This window comes from Macaca thibetana, chromosome 2 (assembly GCF_024542745.1).
Source record: "Macaca thibetana thibetana isolate TM-01 chromosome 2, ASM2454274v1, whole genome shotgun sequence".
NCBI classification, from domain to species: domain Eukaryota; kingdom Metazoa; phylum Chordata; class Mammalia; order Primates; family Cercopithecidae; genus Macaca; species Macaca thibetana.
This window is the reverse complement of record NC_065579.1, coordinates 100178597-100194782: the sequence shown is the minus strand read 5'-3', so window position 1 is coordinate 100194782 and position 16186 is coordinate 100178597. Positions and strand designations below refer to the sequence as shown.

Genomic DNA, 16186 nt, shown 5'->3' with positions numbered 1-16186 from the left:
ATACACTCCACGCTTTGGAGAATGCTGTCTACCAGAGCCGCAGCCTTGGCATCCAGAGTAACTCCAGGCTAGGAGTTGTCTGGAAGCATCCATATCCTTCAGTCTCTTCCTGAAGTTGGCTCTTCTTTCATGTCCGAGGAGGGTGTAATCTCCTTTGTGTCCTCCCACTCAGCCCACTGAAGGAAGTAGAGTTTGAGTTCTGCTGCTTCTGTTTTGAGCACACCCTAACAGACAGGCCTGGGCTGCCCTTCAGGGCACTGGACTTTGGATGTGGAGCACAGGGAGGCAGAGCTGAGATGGCACAGGCAGAAGTGGTCTCAGCTTGTCTCTGCTCGAGCATCATTGCCATCTGCAGTTGGTCCCTGTGAACTCCTCCTTGGCCTCTGTCTGGATGCAGGCCAGCCAGCCTTTAGAAATACTGTCCATTCCTCTTTTGTTTGAGTGGATTACCAGGTGGTTGGCAGCCCCCATTATGTTGTTGGGTACAAAGAACTGATGAGGATGGGGAGCGTACTTTACACAGCTGTAGTTTTATCTTCAAATCTTTTGCCCATTTTAAAATGATTTTTAATATTGAATTTTGAGAGTCCTCTGTATAATTCTCTACGCAAGTTCTTTGTCAGATATGTATTTTACAAGTATTTTTTTCCCAATCTATAGCTTGTCTTTATATTTTCTTTCAAAGAGCAAAAAAGTCTTCAAAGAGCAGAAGTATATCATTTTAATGAGGTCCGATGTATCAGTTTTTTTCTGTTATGTATAAATGTTTTTCTTTTTGTTGTCATGTCTAGCTTTACTTAGCCCAAGGACTCACAGACCTTCTTCTGTTGTCTCTTAGAAGTTTTATAGCTTTAGCTTATACATTTAGGTCTGTGATTCATTTTCAGTTATCTTTGTGTGTGGTGCAAGGTGTGAATAGAGATTCATCTTTTTGTATGGTTGTCCAGTTATTTCAACACCATTGATTGAAACTGTTCTTTGTACCTTTGTCAAAAACCGACTTTATTTTTTTTTTATGCTGCCATGAGAAAGTAAGCAATTGACCTTATATGTGTGGATTTATATCTGGACTTTTATTCTATTCCATGTATCTATGTGCCTATTCTTTCACCAATACCAAACTGTTATGATGACCATAGTTTTATAAAGCATCTTAACATCACGTAGAGTGATTCCAGTTTTGTTCTTTATCAAAGTATTGGCTATTCTAGGTTTTTTGTTTTTCTATATAAGTTTTAGAATCAGTTTGTCAATTTCTACAAAAAATCCTGGTGATATTTAAATTGAGATTGCATTGAATCTCTAGTTCAGTTTGGGGAGAATTGACATCTTAATAAAATTGACTCAGTCCATGAACATGTTATAACTTTCTATTTATTTAAGTCTTCGGTTTATGTCAGTGGACATCATTTTAGATCCCTGTTGTCTGCTTTCCCTTCCCTGTGCCAGCCTTGCAAGGCAGGTTCGGGAGTGTGGCTGGGTCTATCGAAAAAACCAATCCCTGGCCCCTTTTTTCAGCCTATGCCTCAAGCTCTCTATTATACAGACTTGAGACAAGAAGAAGAACTTCACTTCTAAAGCAGGGCCTGCCTTAGTGGTCATGTGGCAGGTCCAGCTGGGAACTTTAAGCTCACATGAACCATTTTTCTTGCTAAACACCCCAGGAACTTTGCATGGGCTTGCCCTGACTCATTAGTGACCCCAGAGTGCTCAGGTCACTTGTTTTGGTTTTTGACATTTCCTGTCTGCTCATTTTAAATTTTTGATTTATTATTTATTTATTTATTTATTTTTGAGACAGAGTCTTGCTCTGTTTCTCAGGCTGGAGTGCAATGGTATGATCTTTGCTCACTGCAACCTCTGCCTCCTGGGTTCATGTGATTCTCGTGCCTTAGCTTTCCGAGTAGCTGAGATTACAGGTGCCTGCCACCAAACCTGGCTAATTTTTGTATTTTTATTAGAGACAGGGTTTCACCACGTTGGCCAGGCTGGTATTGAACTCCTGGCCTCAAGTGATCCACCCGCCCCGGCTTCCCAAAGTGCTAGGATTACAGGCATGAGCCACCGCACCCGGTCTTTTTTTCTTTTTGCCTCAAACCTGCTCTCACATTTTTCCATGACGTGCTGGAGAGTGTTTGCGGGCAGATGACTGGTACAGGAACATTCCTACAGTGGCCTTCCTACTAAGTGGCTTGCACAGTCGGACACAAGGCCCCTGGTTGGAAACCCAGTGCCTGCTGCAAGTTCTTGAGCACTTGGAGGTTCTTTCCCACACATCAGTGGATGAAGGGAAAATGCAGGTCAGACAGACTCCTGCTTTCAAAAATACATGAATAAGTACTGCCTGTGTCTTATGGAGCAAGGATTTAGTGGCATAGAAGTGTGTTTTCTGTTATTAGGTTCTTTCTTAATAAGATTTTTCCTTCTAAATAAGGGACCTCAGAGAATATGCAAGAGGTTGAAACCTCTCTAAGCCCCTGACTTTGAGAAGTCTCTTAGGTTGTACATTCCATTTCATCTGTAAGCCTTCCTCTACTTTTTTGGAATGTCCCAGCAACCAACCATTTCTCTCAACTCTGGGCAGAATAGCTGTCAGTTGAGTGACCAATTAAATTGTGCCTCAGCAGCTTGTTCTGCATAGCTGCACTCTCTCACTTTCCCAAAGGCCATTACCCAGCCTGTGCATAACAGTGTATTGTGTCTCTTCTCTCCTGATCTGCCTCTGCTGCCCAGGAGCAAATACAGACTACAGGCCACCGGACGACGCTGTGTTTGATATCATCACAGATGAGGAGTTGTGCCAGATACAGGAGTCTGGCTCCTCGTTGCCTGAAACACCCACTGAAACTGATTCTCTTGACCCAAATGTGGCTGAACAGTGAGTAGAGGTCACCCCCATTTCCTGAGTGCTCATTACAGGCCTGGCCCCTGTGCTTTCTTATCAAAGGATGAGGAAAGTGAGACACTGGAAGCAGGATTGACTGTCCTTGCCTAAGGGAAGGTGCCTGAGAACAGTGCTTGCGATGGCCTTGAAGAGCATCAAGCGCTCAGAAAGTGGTCAGTGTTGAGCCTTGCAGAGAGCTCCTGGGAGATGTCAGTGGCCCCAGGTTTCAGCATCACCATTAAGGCCTGTCTTTCTTGGCTTGAGCGACTGTATTAGTTTGCTTGGGTGCTGTATAAAATACCACAGACCAGGTGGCTTAAATAACAGAAATTTACCTTCTCACAGCTCTGGAGGCTGGAATTGCAAGGTCAGGTGCTGGCAGGGCTGGTTTCCTGCAAGGTTCTTCTCCTTGTCTTGCAAATATTTGCCCCCTTGCTGCCTCTTCATGTGACTGTCCCTGTTGCATGCCTCTGGTGTGTCTCCATGTCTCTCAATCTCCTCTTCTTATAGACACTGGTCCATTGGATTAGGGTTCACCCTAACAGCATCATCTTAACTTAATCATTCCTCTACAGGCCTCATCTCCAAATGCAGTCACAGTCTGAGGAACAGGTGCTTAGGGCTTCAGCATGTGAATAATTTGGGGCATGGGGAGACAATTCAGCCTATAACAGCAACCCTTGCTGGGCCACCTTTGGCAGTTGCTCAGAGCAACATGCTGCTCTTTAAAAGCCTTGCTCTCAGGCCCCTGTGCTCCTGGTCTTGCTCACCTTACCACCTACCCACCTGGCTTGCCGAGTGATGAAGGTAGAGTGTGGCTTAGTGCCAATGGAATGAAGCATGCCCTAGGGACCACAGGAGTGTAGGGGTTGGGAGAACACTGCAGGCTAATACTGTCAGGAAACGCATCAGAGCAGGGGTGTCCATTCTTTTGTCTTCCCTGGGCCACACTAGAAGAAGAATTGTCTTGGGCCACACATAAAATAAACTAACACTAACGATAGCTAATGAGCTTAAAAAAATATCGCCCTCCCCCCAGAAAAAATTTCATATCGTTTCAAGAAAGTTTATGAATTTCTGTTGGGCTACATTCAAAGTTCTGGGCGCATGCAGCCTGTGGGCCATGGGTTGGCTAAGCTTGCTTCAGAGGAAGGTGTTCCAGGAAGGGAAGGCAAGGCCCAAAGTCACAGAGGAAATAGTGAGTAGGGGCTGTCTCGGGTCTTGAGTTTGGTGATTGGATTGGCTTCATCCATGAGGCTCCAGCACAGTGAGTTTAGTTCATCGTTTGGAAACACTAATCAGGCTTGGTAAGGATGCCATGAGAAATGAAGCTCAGATTTAGTTGCAATTGTCTCTGATAGATGCGTCCTCTCAGAGGTCCCTTTAGCTGCAGATAAACCCACCCAAAGTCTCAAAGTTTTAGCAGTAAGAAAAATATGGACAGGCCTATTACTCTATACCCTGTGGAACCCAAGGGACTTTCCACTCACCTAGCCTGCACTTTGCCCTAGCACTGGTATTTTATGCTGCTTTTAATCGGTGACCTGGATCCACTGAACCTTCCTGACTGCTGCAAGAATGCTGCAGCTTACACAGGCGAGCAGGCTTCCGAGGGCCAAAGCAGCCACGGCAAGGATATCCTTAAGTACTTATTCTCCCTTGGCCTTCTCATTTTTCTAGTGTAGCTATTTGCCAACAAGGTTTTCAAGGAGAGTTTTACAAGGTCAGTTTTTAAAAATATGAATTGTATAAAGTACCACCATATTAACATGTCAAGAGTTTATGACATGAGACCCATAAGAAAAGGAGGTCCTTGCTTGATGTTTCTCAGCCCCTGTTGTCCGCCTTTAGAGCAGTTTACAAAAAAGCACTGGCTGTTCAGAACCTCAAGAAAGAATTTATGTGGGTCCCAGGTCCCAGACGTTTCTTGACCCATTTTCCCTCTAGTTAAGGACATTCTCTGATGCTTCTGCTTCCACATTGAGATCTGCCCAGAATTCAGAGGAAGGCTAAGGCTGATCTGTCGGATTGATCATTCAGGATTTCTGCTGCATGTCTTTACTCTTCATGATGCTGCCAGTGCAAGGGACTTTGGGCTTACGTGTATCTCCACAACCCTCTGTTCCCTGACTAGAGAATGACTGAACTCGCCATGTTATAGCTTCATGGATAAAGCCAGCCTGATCACCAAACTCACCAGACCCAAGATCATCTCTACTACTGTTGCTTCTGTGACTTGGGGCTTTTCCTTTCCTTGCTGGGACACCCCTCCAACCCCTGACCATGTAAGTCTGCAGCATTCTCCCAACCCCCATGTCTCAATGGTCCCTGGGGCATGTTCCGTTCCATTAGCACTAAGCCATACTCTGCCTCCATCACCTGGAAAGCCAAGTGGGTAGATGGTAGGAGGTAAAGTGAGCAGGACCAGGAACCTGGGGGCCTGGGAGGACATTCTGGCTTGAAAGTGTCTTGCTGCCTCCTCTAGCCTGAGTGAGAAAGTGACTGTCCTACAGCTCTCTCTCTCCTCACCCCTCACCTTCCCCTGCCCAGTAGGAACAAAAACAGAAGGCATTCTGACTGCTGACAAATATGTGTGGTTTTGGTCTTGGGAAATCAGGAACTGTTCCAGGGAAAGGAAACTGCCAGTGTTCTGGTCCACGGCCACCAAGGAGGATGTGGGACTAACTGATGGGAACCTGTAATCCCTGCACTTCTGTTTGGGTGAAGACCCACCCTTCCCAGTCAGTTAAAGGCTGCATTGTCAGATACTTTTTTTGTGCATTAGCTAGAGATAAACCCAAGCATTTCTGGAAGCTTTTTCCTACATTCTTTTTCTTCCTAAGTTTTAAGACCTAAACCGAAAACACCAAGAGTCTGAGAAAGTGTGGGAGATCTAGAGCCCTAGATTTGTGTAAGCATCCCTGGCAAGAAACTTCGGGAAAAAATAAGCAAATCCAAGGTAAGAAGGGATCCGGGAGAGATTAAACACTAAGTCCGAATTCGTGAGGAATATCAGGCCACTTGGAAGTAGTGTTGTTGAGAGTGATGCTGTTGAGCGCCTTCCTTGCACCAGCTGCTCTTACACGTGACCTCACTAGTCCCTGTGCAGCCCATCAGGGAGTGGGAATTATCTCATTTTATAGGCAAAGAAGCTGAAGCCTCAGGAGGCTGGATAACTTCCTCCAGGCTCCATGGCTCTAGGTCTGCCAAATCCAGGCTCCATGGCTCTAGGCAGTGCAGCCCACGAACTCAGTTTCCTCCCCTCTACCGAAGAGACTGGGACAGCACTCACCCTAGGGGTGTTAGGAAGATTGCATGAGAATTGTGTGTGGAGCACTGAGCCCAGCCCAGTGCCTAAAGCCTGGGAAGACTTTCATGGAGGTATGTTGTTGGAAGTGCCAGAACTAGGCTTTGGACTCCTCCCTCCGGTCCGCTGGCTTAAGATTCATTTGGAAGAGTTCAGCTCTCTTCTTTCCATCCCGTGTCCCCATTTTGCCCATCTCCCCTGCCTTCATGTTCGCTCTTTTGCACACATACACAGTTTTGGGGCTAAGGAAGTTGTTTGCCTTGCCCCTCTTCCTGGCAGAGGTGGGTCAGAAGGGGGTCCCAAAGTCCAGCCTGCCAGGGAGATGTGGCCTGATGCTGGGACCCCCTAAGCAACCTCCCAGTGGTCCCTGTGCATGGCTCAGAGCTAGAATGGTTGTGCGGAGCAGGAGCACAGCTCCTGACTTCTGGAGAAAAGATGGTATTCGTTGTAGCCCTCCAGACACACCCGCGCACACCCCCTTTTCAGTCACTCGGGCTCACCCTCCACCATCTCCCTGACCAGGTGTCCAGCTGTTCTCTGGACTGAAGCACAGAAGGAAACCAAGCTTTTGTCAGCTGGTGAACCAGGCCTGTGGGGTAAGGGCTGGCACGGGCACTGGGCTGTGGCTCCCTCAGCATTTGCTCAGCCTCTACCCAGTCATGGCCTCCTTGAGGCCCGGCCTCCCCCTCTAGCTACCAGATGAACAGACAGTATGGTGGTGAAGAGCTCGAACTTTAGAACCAAACATGCCTGGTCTGCCACCTCCAGGCTCCATGGCTCTAGGCAGTGCAGCCCACGAACTCAGTTTCCTCCCCTCTACCGAAGAGACTGGGACAGCACTCACCCTAGGGGTGTTAGGAAGATTGCATGAGAATTGTGTGTGGAGCACTGAGCCCAGCCCAGTGCCTAAAGCCTGGGAAGACTTTCATGGAGGTATGTTGCTTTCCTGATGTTGTGTCATCAGGGGCTGAGCTGTGCATGCTACCGCTACCGCCTCAGTACCTTGCACTGCGCAGCCCAGGGGTCTCCTCCAAGGAAGATCCTTCAGATACCCAGATGACCCTAAGTGAGCTTAAACTCTCGCACAGAAACAATCCCTGAACCCTCAGAGTGTCTTTGCCAGTAATTGCTTCAGAACAGGCGCTTCATGGTCAGAGTGTTAAGGGGAGCTGTGGTAGATTTGTCACCCACCGGGAGATTTGACGCTTGCTATCTCAGAAACAAAATGAGAACAGGATATGGTGAATGGTTAAGGTTACAAAGCCACCTTGCACGTGGGCTTCCCCAAGATCTCTGCCTTCAGCTGAATATAGAGGTGACAGGTACCCTGTGGCTTGTCAGTGGCAGGAAACCTTCCTGGAGCCAACATTTCTGGGCAAAGAAAGGCTGTTTAGTGAGGTTGTAGTCCTAGCTCTGTTGTATGAGCTTTGGCAGGCATTAATCTGTCTGAACTAGTTTTCTCATCTGAAAATGGGGATGATAGTGCCAGGCCTCCTACAAAATGGCATTAGTTACCAGGGACCAACAGGGACTGGGCAGCTGGAAGGGGGTGCTGCTTTGAGAGCCCCTTGGAGGAGGAGGCCAGAGTGACTGCCCTGACCACTCCTGGTCCCCATCCTCTTTGTTTTGCCTCCACCCCTCCAGTAGGGGTAGCTCCAGGCTTTTCTCTTCTGTGGCACCATCTCCTCAGTCCAGAACACCCACGGAGGACACCTGGGCCCCTAGCTCTCAGGTAGCCCCTAGAGTCAGTGTCATCTTGTGTTCCCCACATCTCAGATGATGTGGCCTTTAGTGGCCTCTGCCATATCTCTAAAGGGGTTGGAGCCCATAAGTACTACAGCCACCCCCAGGTGTTGGGAACTTGGTAGGGAAATAGGGAAAGAGCACATCCTTTACCCTCCAACCCTGAGGCCACACCAAGGCAGTGTGTACTCAAGCAGAGCCCACACCCAGCCTGATCCCCTCCCACCAGGCCTCCAACACCATGTGCTGGTGTGGACGAGCGGAGGGGAGAGCCAAGTGGAAGGGAGAAGGGTAGGCTGAGGTTGGGAACTGGCTCTGCCCTGCACATGACCTCAGTCTCCTCTGTGGAATGGAGCCTGTACCAACAGCATCTTCTGCTTCCTGGGCTGTGGTGTGGATGGAGTGAAATCAAGACATGAAGGCCTTCTGTAATCTGCACGTGCTGTGCCAGCGTTTATTCCCCTACCCAGGGGAAGGGGTTGGAAAACTGACATCTACTCCAAAGAGTGGCAGGTAAGGGCCTAGAGGCATAGGATCAATTAGTGGCTGAGGAGGCAGGGAAGGCAAAGAAAGATTTTGCTGCTGTGCTGTTCCTGGGGCCAGGCAGGCAGGGCTTTCCTAAGCTACAAAAGGCCAGTGCAGGGACCCTGGGAGAGGGCGGGCACCTGGACAGGGAAAGTCCCACGGTCCCAGGTGGCTGCTTTTCTGTTGCTGTGGCCAGGCAGGCCCAAGCATGGTGCTCACAAGCACCCCAGGAGGGAAAGCCACCATGAGCCAATGGCATAGGTGGTGAACCAGGGCTTGGGTCAGGGGTGCTGCATCACCTGCACAGGGGTACACAGTGGTGGAGCTGTGACTGAACACTGAACACTGTCAGAGTGAGCCCAGAGCCTGCATTCTCATCACACCTTGCTGCATCTCTCCATGGGGACTCGTGGAGATGCTGCCGGGCCCCGTCTCCTGACTCTACTTCTGCCTCTGTCCCTTGGGTCAGGACACTGTCAGGGAAACCAGGGACTGGTGGCCCCTCTGTCAGAAGTGTTCCGTGTTAACATGAATGCACAAAGGGGGAATGACAGAAACTCTCTTTGAAAGACACTTAAAAGATAAATGTTGCCTTGTCACCCTAAAAGGGCAGATTTTGTAGTTGAAGGAAGCACTCGGAGGTCCATGTGACCTGAGTACAGTAAAACTCTGCTTGTAGATGCGTTTAGGCATGCTTATGAAACAGTAGGAGGATCATGTGGGCTCTGAAAGGCCCAGCCTGTGCTCAGCTGTACCAGGCGCACATGGTATGCCACACACCTGGAAGGCACGATATAAACCCTCCCTTGCCTCACTAACCCACAGGGCTGACATGGAGGGCTTCCATTTTGTGTCACCAGTTCTTGTAAGAAATAATAACTACTGCTATTTTTTGGACCTTTTCTCCCCAAATGCAAACTGTGCCAAGTGTTTTACATGCAGTGTCTCAGGTATTCACACCAACCCGTAGAGGTGGTGGTTATGATCCATGTTTCACCAAAAAGAAAGGAAACACGTGCTCAGAGGCTGAGTTTCGCCCAAGGTCTTACAAACTGGTGAGTGGCAGGGATTCAGCTCTGGTCTATTCAGCCCCCAAAACCACACTGTTAAGTCAGTTCTGGCCTGCCTCTCTGTGCATTCCAATTAGCTGTTGTCAGTTGGTTCTCCGTATTTGGTGAGTGATTTGGGGATACATAAGCCCAAAAAACATCTTTAAGCCTATTGAACAGACTGCCAGGATTTAATAAACATGCATAAAATCTGACATTTAAAACTGCCTCATCCTGTGACCACATTCTAGAAGTTAAACAAATGTGCCCCACACTTTAGACAGGAGGTTAGAAACCACAGTGAAAGAGCAGGGTCGTTATCACTGGTATATTCCATTTCCATGACAGAGCACAGCCCTGAAAGTTTACAATTTATTTTCCATGCTCTGAGCCCAAAAGTAACTTTTTTGTGTATTCCAAAAAAGTATATTCCAGGCACACCACATTAAAATAGAATATACCAAAGCATAAAAGTAGTTTGGAGACTTTAAAAGTTTTATTTCTTAGCTATGAAACTCATATGCTAGTAATATATAGCATATGTGTATATGTGTGTGTATATACATTTACATATGTTTATATGGCAGACATTGGAAAATTTCATTTTTAAATGAGCAAAGCCACCAAAGAGTCCACTTCAGAAATGCTGCTTAGATTCATTACAGTCTTAAATGCTGTTTTGCACATTTTTCAAGCATTCCATGGACCACTGGAATCCTCAGCCTATTCTAATTTGATTTTGCCCATTCATAGTCCCTGGTGCTAGTTATTCTGGATTAATCAAAGCAATTTGAACATCTGCCTATACAAAAGTCAAGCCCCAAGGTGAGGCAGAGCCTGATCTCATTTCTGTTAGGTGCCAGCATTGGTTTTCATGGCTGCTCTGATCTCCACTGTTTGCCCAGTAGTCAGAAGAGCCTTCTGAGCTTGGGCACCCAGCGTGCTACCTACCACCAACAGCTTTGTGGGCTGTGCTCACCTCTTCAACCTTCAGCCCCAGTCCGAATCAAGGAGAACCTGAGATCATAGAAGTCACATGTCATCCCCCTTGATTTCAGCATTCTTGGAGATGGAGGAAGGAAAGTCCTTAAAAACTTTAGACCCCCTACTTGGGCTTTCGGCATGAGTGTTCAAGAAGAGAACAGTACATGTTCATGCCTGAGAAGAAGCATTCCAAACCAGTCAGAGTGTCTGATAACTTCTCCATGAGAATGCGCAAACTATAAACAAAGCCTGCCTCACCACATCAAGAGGACACAACCATGCCTTGCAAATTCCAGAGCAGCTTCTCGAGATGCTGGCAAGGCCTATAGCTGGAACATGCTGGTGGCCTCCACATTGTGGGAGGCAGAAAAAGTCTTGGAATTGTCCTCAGAAGATTTCCATTGATGTGAGACCCCAAGGTAAGGGAGACAGCCAATGTCCTTCACAAGTTTCCAGAAGTTCTTTCGAAACTTCAGGCTGACAAAGGCATAGAGCACAGGGTTAAGGCAGGCCCTCAGGTATGCGATGGCCTCTGTCACTATGATGGTGTAGTGAAAGCTGGTCATGGCATAGTACTCCCAGTGTGTGCTGCGGATGAGCTTCACGAGGTTGAAGGGTGTCTGGGTCAGCAGGAACACAGCCATCACAAGGAAGATGATCTTTAGAGATCTGTGCTTCTGGAAGCCTCCAGCATGAAGCAGTGTTTTGATTATGACTGAATAGCAGACAATCATGGCGAGCAGTGGCAAGAAGAACCCCAGTGTCATCTGGGTGGCAAGAACCACAGTGGAAATCTCCTCGTCATGATAACCACATATGAGCTTGTCCAGATTAAAGACATTGCCATAGATAATTTGGGGCAAGGAAACCAGCAGGGATATCACCCAGATGAGCAAGCAGATGACCTTGCCCCAAGTCATCCTCTTGGCTTGCTGGTTGTAGGCCTTGGTGGCCTTAACCACTACAATGAAACGATCCACAGTGATGCAGGTGAGGATGAGCATGGATGTGTAGAAGTTAATAGTGTAGACGCCCAGTAGGGTCTTGCACATGACCTGGCCAAAGATCCATTCATGGATGCCTGCATAGGCCCAGAAGGGCAGAGTGCAGACAAACACCAGGTCAGCCAGGGGTAGGTTCACCAGGAACACGTCCGTCAGGCTCTGCAGCTTATGGTAGAAGATGGATATGACCAGCACCAGGGAGTTCCCCACCAGGCCACAGACAAACACCACCAGGTACATGCAGGGCAGAAAGACCTTCCTGAACTGCAGGAAGTCTTGATGCTCCTCCTGGCTGCTGTCATTGAAACTGTTGAGGAACCCATCATCTTCATAGTGATCATACTCTGCCATGGTGTTTGTTCTGATGAACACCTGTGAGTCAGAACCCAGGAATTATATTTGGGCTGAGGATGGCATTCTCTGTCTTCCTGCTGTCCCATTGACCACATTTAGGGGGCAAATAGTCATCTCCTAAACCCACCCACTAGGCTGTGTAGAAACAGCACAGTCCAGTATATTGAAGATAATCAATTCTGAGGGGAAATTGCTCAGACAGGACGAGGACTCTCCATTAGCCTGAAAATTCTCAGGATCTCACCCATGTGGGAGACAACTCATAACTGACCCCTAAGCACATTCCATAAAATCCTGTGCTCAATTATTTTGAAAGCAAAAGTCGCTTTGCTGCCAGGTGGGCACAGTGCTCTTTGGAAGAGCAACACTGATAATGGATGGTTGAGCCCGCTGATAATCTGGGTATCAGTGGATGAGCCCACTGATAATCTGAGCTCATCAATGGGACATGCCTGTTTTCATCTCCCCCTGCCTCGCCACAGTTGCCCACCCATCCTGAGCCCCATTTCCTAATAAATTGTGAATGCTAAAGCAAGTGCCCCTACCAGGGGGCTCTCCTATCAAGGAAACTCCTGGAGACCACAGGTGTTTGGGGATGGCAAGACTGCTTTTCCTGGGTAGGTAGTCCTTCCTGCCTTTACTTCCCCTCAATTGCATAGATTTTCAAAGGCTATTAATGGGGAAACAAGGGATAGAAAAGCCCACAGCTGCCCAGCACTTTGGCTGAGCTGGCTTCATGGATAAAGCACTAGGTGGTTCTCACTTCCCAACTCAACTTTCCCCTTCATCATCTAACACAGTTTATGACATTCCACCATCAGAGTCTCATTTCCTGAAGACTTCTGAGCAAGAAGTCTCTTAAAAGGTAGATTTCCCCAAAGCAGAACCTTGCCTTAGCTCCTGTGATTGGCAGGTTAGGACTTAGGGGCCTCATTTAACAAGCAGAAGACCCAATTGAAATGGGGTGCCAGATGGGCTATCTTTCTTACCCAGGGCACCAGCCCTTCAAGATGTCACTTCTCTCTGACCCTTCCCTCTGCCCTGTGACCCTGCCAAAGACCACGGACAGGACAAGGGATTATGTAACCTGTGGTGTGGGAGCAGGGGCCGCTGCGGCAACATCAGCCCATGAGTGCAAAGCCTGCCCTTGCTACTGACCTGCAGATACTCAACATGCAGCAGCTCATTTCCAGTAACCTGGAGCTATGTCTGGCCAGCACCTCAAGAAGATGTATGAAGAAGAGCAGGTGTTTGGACAGAATCTCTGCCAGCAAAGTCAAAATATTGCCTGACCAGACAAGGGTATATAAACAATGAGGTTACCTTTCCTAATCCACTCAGAAACACTTCTGTCCCTGACGTTGAGTCCTGACTGGGAGCAGTGTCTCCGATGCTGCTGCTTGCCTCTGTCTTTCCAGGGGCCAAAGTGCCCTTTCTCTCTAGCAAGGAAGGATGCTGCCTTTGGGCTAAGACTGCTTAATAACAATCCTTGCCCTTACACCACAATTGTTAGATCTCTAAGGGTGATAGGTCAGCCAGTAGACATCCTGCCCCCAACAAGCTCTCTGGGGCACTATATTAAGTAGGTCAGATGATGCGTTTGTGTTATTGATTCACATGGGCAAAACATATTTTTTCGTCATTTAAAATATGAAACAGGTGATTTTGCTCTTAAGAGTAGTGTCCAGCTCCCCATTATTGCTTGACTCACTCTTGCCTTTTTTTGGTATCCTCCTGTTCCAGCTTTTACTGGTCCATTATGCTGCCATTACACATTCCATCAAAGGACCTGTGCAAATTCATGTGTAAGAATTGGTAAACTTTGATGTATAATAATTGGTAAACAGGTTGGGCCTGGACAGTGCTGTGCAAATAGAGTATTAAAAATTACTTCCCCTTCTAGGCGAACTAAAAACATTTATCTTCTATAATCAAAATCCTATTTTGTTTTCTGGAAATTAAAAAAAAATCTACAACTTTGGAAATACTGTAAAAGTCTGATAATGATGAAGCAAATTATAATTCAGACATAAAATAGAATATGACTTAAATGTTTAGGAAGTATTTTTACTGATTTTGGAAAATGCAATACTCTTAGTTAAATTGCTAAGAACAGTGTAAACAAAGTAAGTATGCAAAATAAGTATTAGCTATTACTATTACAACAAATAGATGTCAAAAGGATATAAAATTAATTGTGATTCATAACCTTTTTTGACCATAAACTCCTTTGAGAATCTCCTAAAAACTGCAGACCTTTTCTCAGAAATAATGTATACACACACACACACACACACACACACACACATGCACACATGCACGCACAAATACCCCTGCAATTCTGGGAGTCCATGAACCCCTTGAATCCCTCTGCCATGTATTCTGTGGGCCCTCATTTAAGAGTTCATGATAAACTACGTGATTTTTGACTGACCATACTTTTAGAAACTTGGAAAAAATGATCACATTTTATTAACAGTTGGCCTCCAGCTGGTGGAATTATGGGTGACTTATTTCTTCCTTTTTTTAAAATAGTTTTCAAAGTTTCTACAGTAGTATATTGATTTATATTGAAAAAATAACATAAATGATAATCTGAGAAAACAGCCTGTCTTATGCAAAAGAAATGAAAACAGATTATCCATTGAGCAAATATAGACAATAACTAGATCCTCCTTATCTCCCTGGGTGGGTCTGACTATGCCATTACTAGCAGTACCGTCAGCCTACAAGCACTAACTGTGTGCCTGGAAACATGCTCAGTAGTTTTCATGTTTCTCCAGTTTAACCCACACAGTAGCAAATGGCAGTGATGTAATTTGAACTAAGAGTAGCTGAGCTCCATAGCCTGGCATTGTGCACTGTGCCCTACTACAGACAGGAATCAGAGAATACCAACAATACCTGGGGTTAGTCCTCCCTGTCTTCTTTTCAGTGTAAAGAGTAAGACAAATGACTCACCAGCAGAGGTGCTTTGCCGGTTTGTTCCACAGATGAGCTTGCTCGTGAAGCAAGGTCTGCCTCTACTTTTGTGATGTGGTTCATGTTTCCGCTGAACATTTTTTAAGAGCCCTCAGCTGGTTACTATAAAAGACCCACCCCCTACTCCCATCCTTCAGATCAGAATCCATATGACCAACCCGCCCCTGTGTAGTGCGTGGGTCAGAGATGGGTGGGTTACTCTGATACCCCACACCCCCTTCATTCTGCTTTGGGGCTGGTTCTTCTGTCAGGGCCTGACAGGGCTTTATTCATAAACTAAAGGGGAACAATAAGGAGGTTTGGCTCTGGCCATCCACCAAAGATGGTGGCATTTGTACCTTAAAATTACTTCATTCGCTAGTCAGACATCTTTTTGGAACAGTTGGGGTCTGGGCCAATGCTAAGTCCATGGCATGGGCTGGGTTCTGTGTGCACATGCAGCTCCAGCATATGTGATAGCTGTTAAGCCCCATAGCAGCCCTGCAGTCGATATTATCCTTCCTTTATAGATGAGAACACTGAGGACCATAGCCAAAATAGCAGCCCTCAGTGCACACAACTAGAAACTGGCAAATCGAAGATACACACTCAGGTCTCGGTCATTACCAGACCAATCAACAGGAAGATGATGAGTCTGCCAGAGGGCCTGGTACAGTGCTCCCTCCTAAGCCCACACCACTCAGGCACCTCAGCAAGCAGTGCCCACCCACCCTGCCTAGCCTGGCTGGAATCATCTGGTTTCCTTGGGCTGCCCTCTCTACTCCTGGAATTCCCCAGATGTTGACTACTTTGATCTCAGTACAGTTCTAGTTGTCAGTCTCTATGATCTAACATTACTGACCCTTCTGGGAAATAACGCTGGAAGGCAGGAATTAGAGGCATGTCAGCCTGGGTCACATGCCCCAGTGCCTCCTCGTGGAGAGGGTACTAGGGAGAGGCATGTACTCCGATGTCTGCTTTCCCAGAAGCAGCTGCCCTCTTGTGAAGGTGCCTGGCCTCCCTTCTCTGGCTCTGCACTACCATTCAGGTTGCTTCTCTCCAATGCTTTTGCTCTCTCCCACCTCCTAGGCAAACCTCATGTGGCTCTTCCTAAGGGCAAATGTCAAGCATTGGGAGCACGGACCAGGAGCAACCTCAGGATCCAGAGACTAACACTCAGTTCTACTGCAAGCCTGGCCCTATGCTGGATGCTTCTATGTACAGCCATCTAATCCTAGTCACTTATAGATAGGCAAACAGAAGACTAGAGAGATTAACCCACTTACCCAAGAACACACATCCCAGCAGTCACCCAGGACTGTCAGGCTGCAAAGCCAGTACTTCTTGCCCTGCTCTGAGTATGGAGCTATGCCAG

The 16186-nt window shown here is 47.1% G+C and overlaps 2 protein-coding genes across 8 annotated transcripts in view; one reads left to right on the top strand and one right to left on the bottom strand.

The window, feature by feature from the left end:
• FYCO1 (FYVE and coiled-coil domain autophagy adaptor 1) overlaps nt 1–16186 on the top strand; it is a 77935-nt gene that overhangs the window by 37493 nt on the left and 24256 nt on the right. For 3 of the 5 annotated variants that reach the window (XM_050780546.1, XM_050780548.1, XM_050780547.1), the window contains one exon: nt 2734–2878. In XM_050780546.1, the coding sequence (XP_050636503.1) occupies nt 2734–2878 (145 nt within the window). Of the gene's footprint in view, nt 1–2733; nt 2879–5018; nt 6059–16186 lie in introns of those variants that run through there. The other 2 variants (XM_050780549.1, XM_050780551.1) reach the window with 2 other exon arrangements.
• Nucleotides 9986–14894, bottom strand: CXCR6 (C-X-C motif chemokine receptor 6). Of its 3 annotated transcripts, none has more exons than XM_050780577.1 (2): nt 14812–14894; nt 9986–11868 (listed from the first exon to the last, which is right to left on the bottom strand). In XM_050780577.1, exon 2 carries the CDS (start codon nt 11845–11847, stop codon nt 10816–10818), a length of 1032 nt encoding a protein of 343 aa, XP_050636534.1. In that variant the 5' UTR covers nt 11848–11868; nt 14812–14894; the 3' UTR covers nt 9986–10815. The 3 variants fall into 3 exon arrangements, with proteins under 3 accessions (XP_050636534.1, XP_050636536.1, XP_050636535.1); XM_050780579.1 differs by having other exon boundaries at nt 14755–14866; XM_050780578.1 differs by lacking the exon at nt 14812–14894 and adding an exon at nt 13174–13836.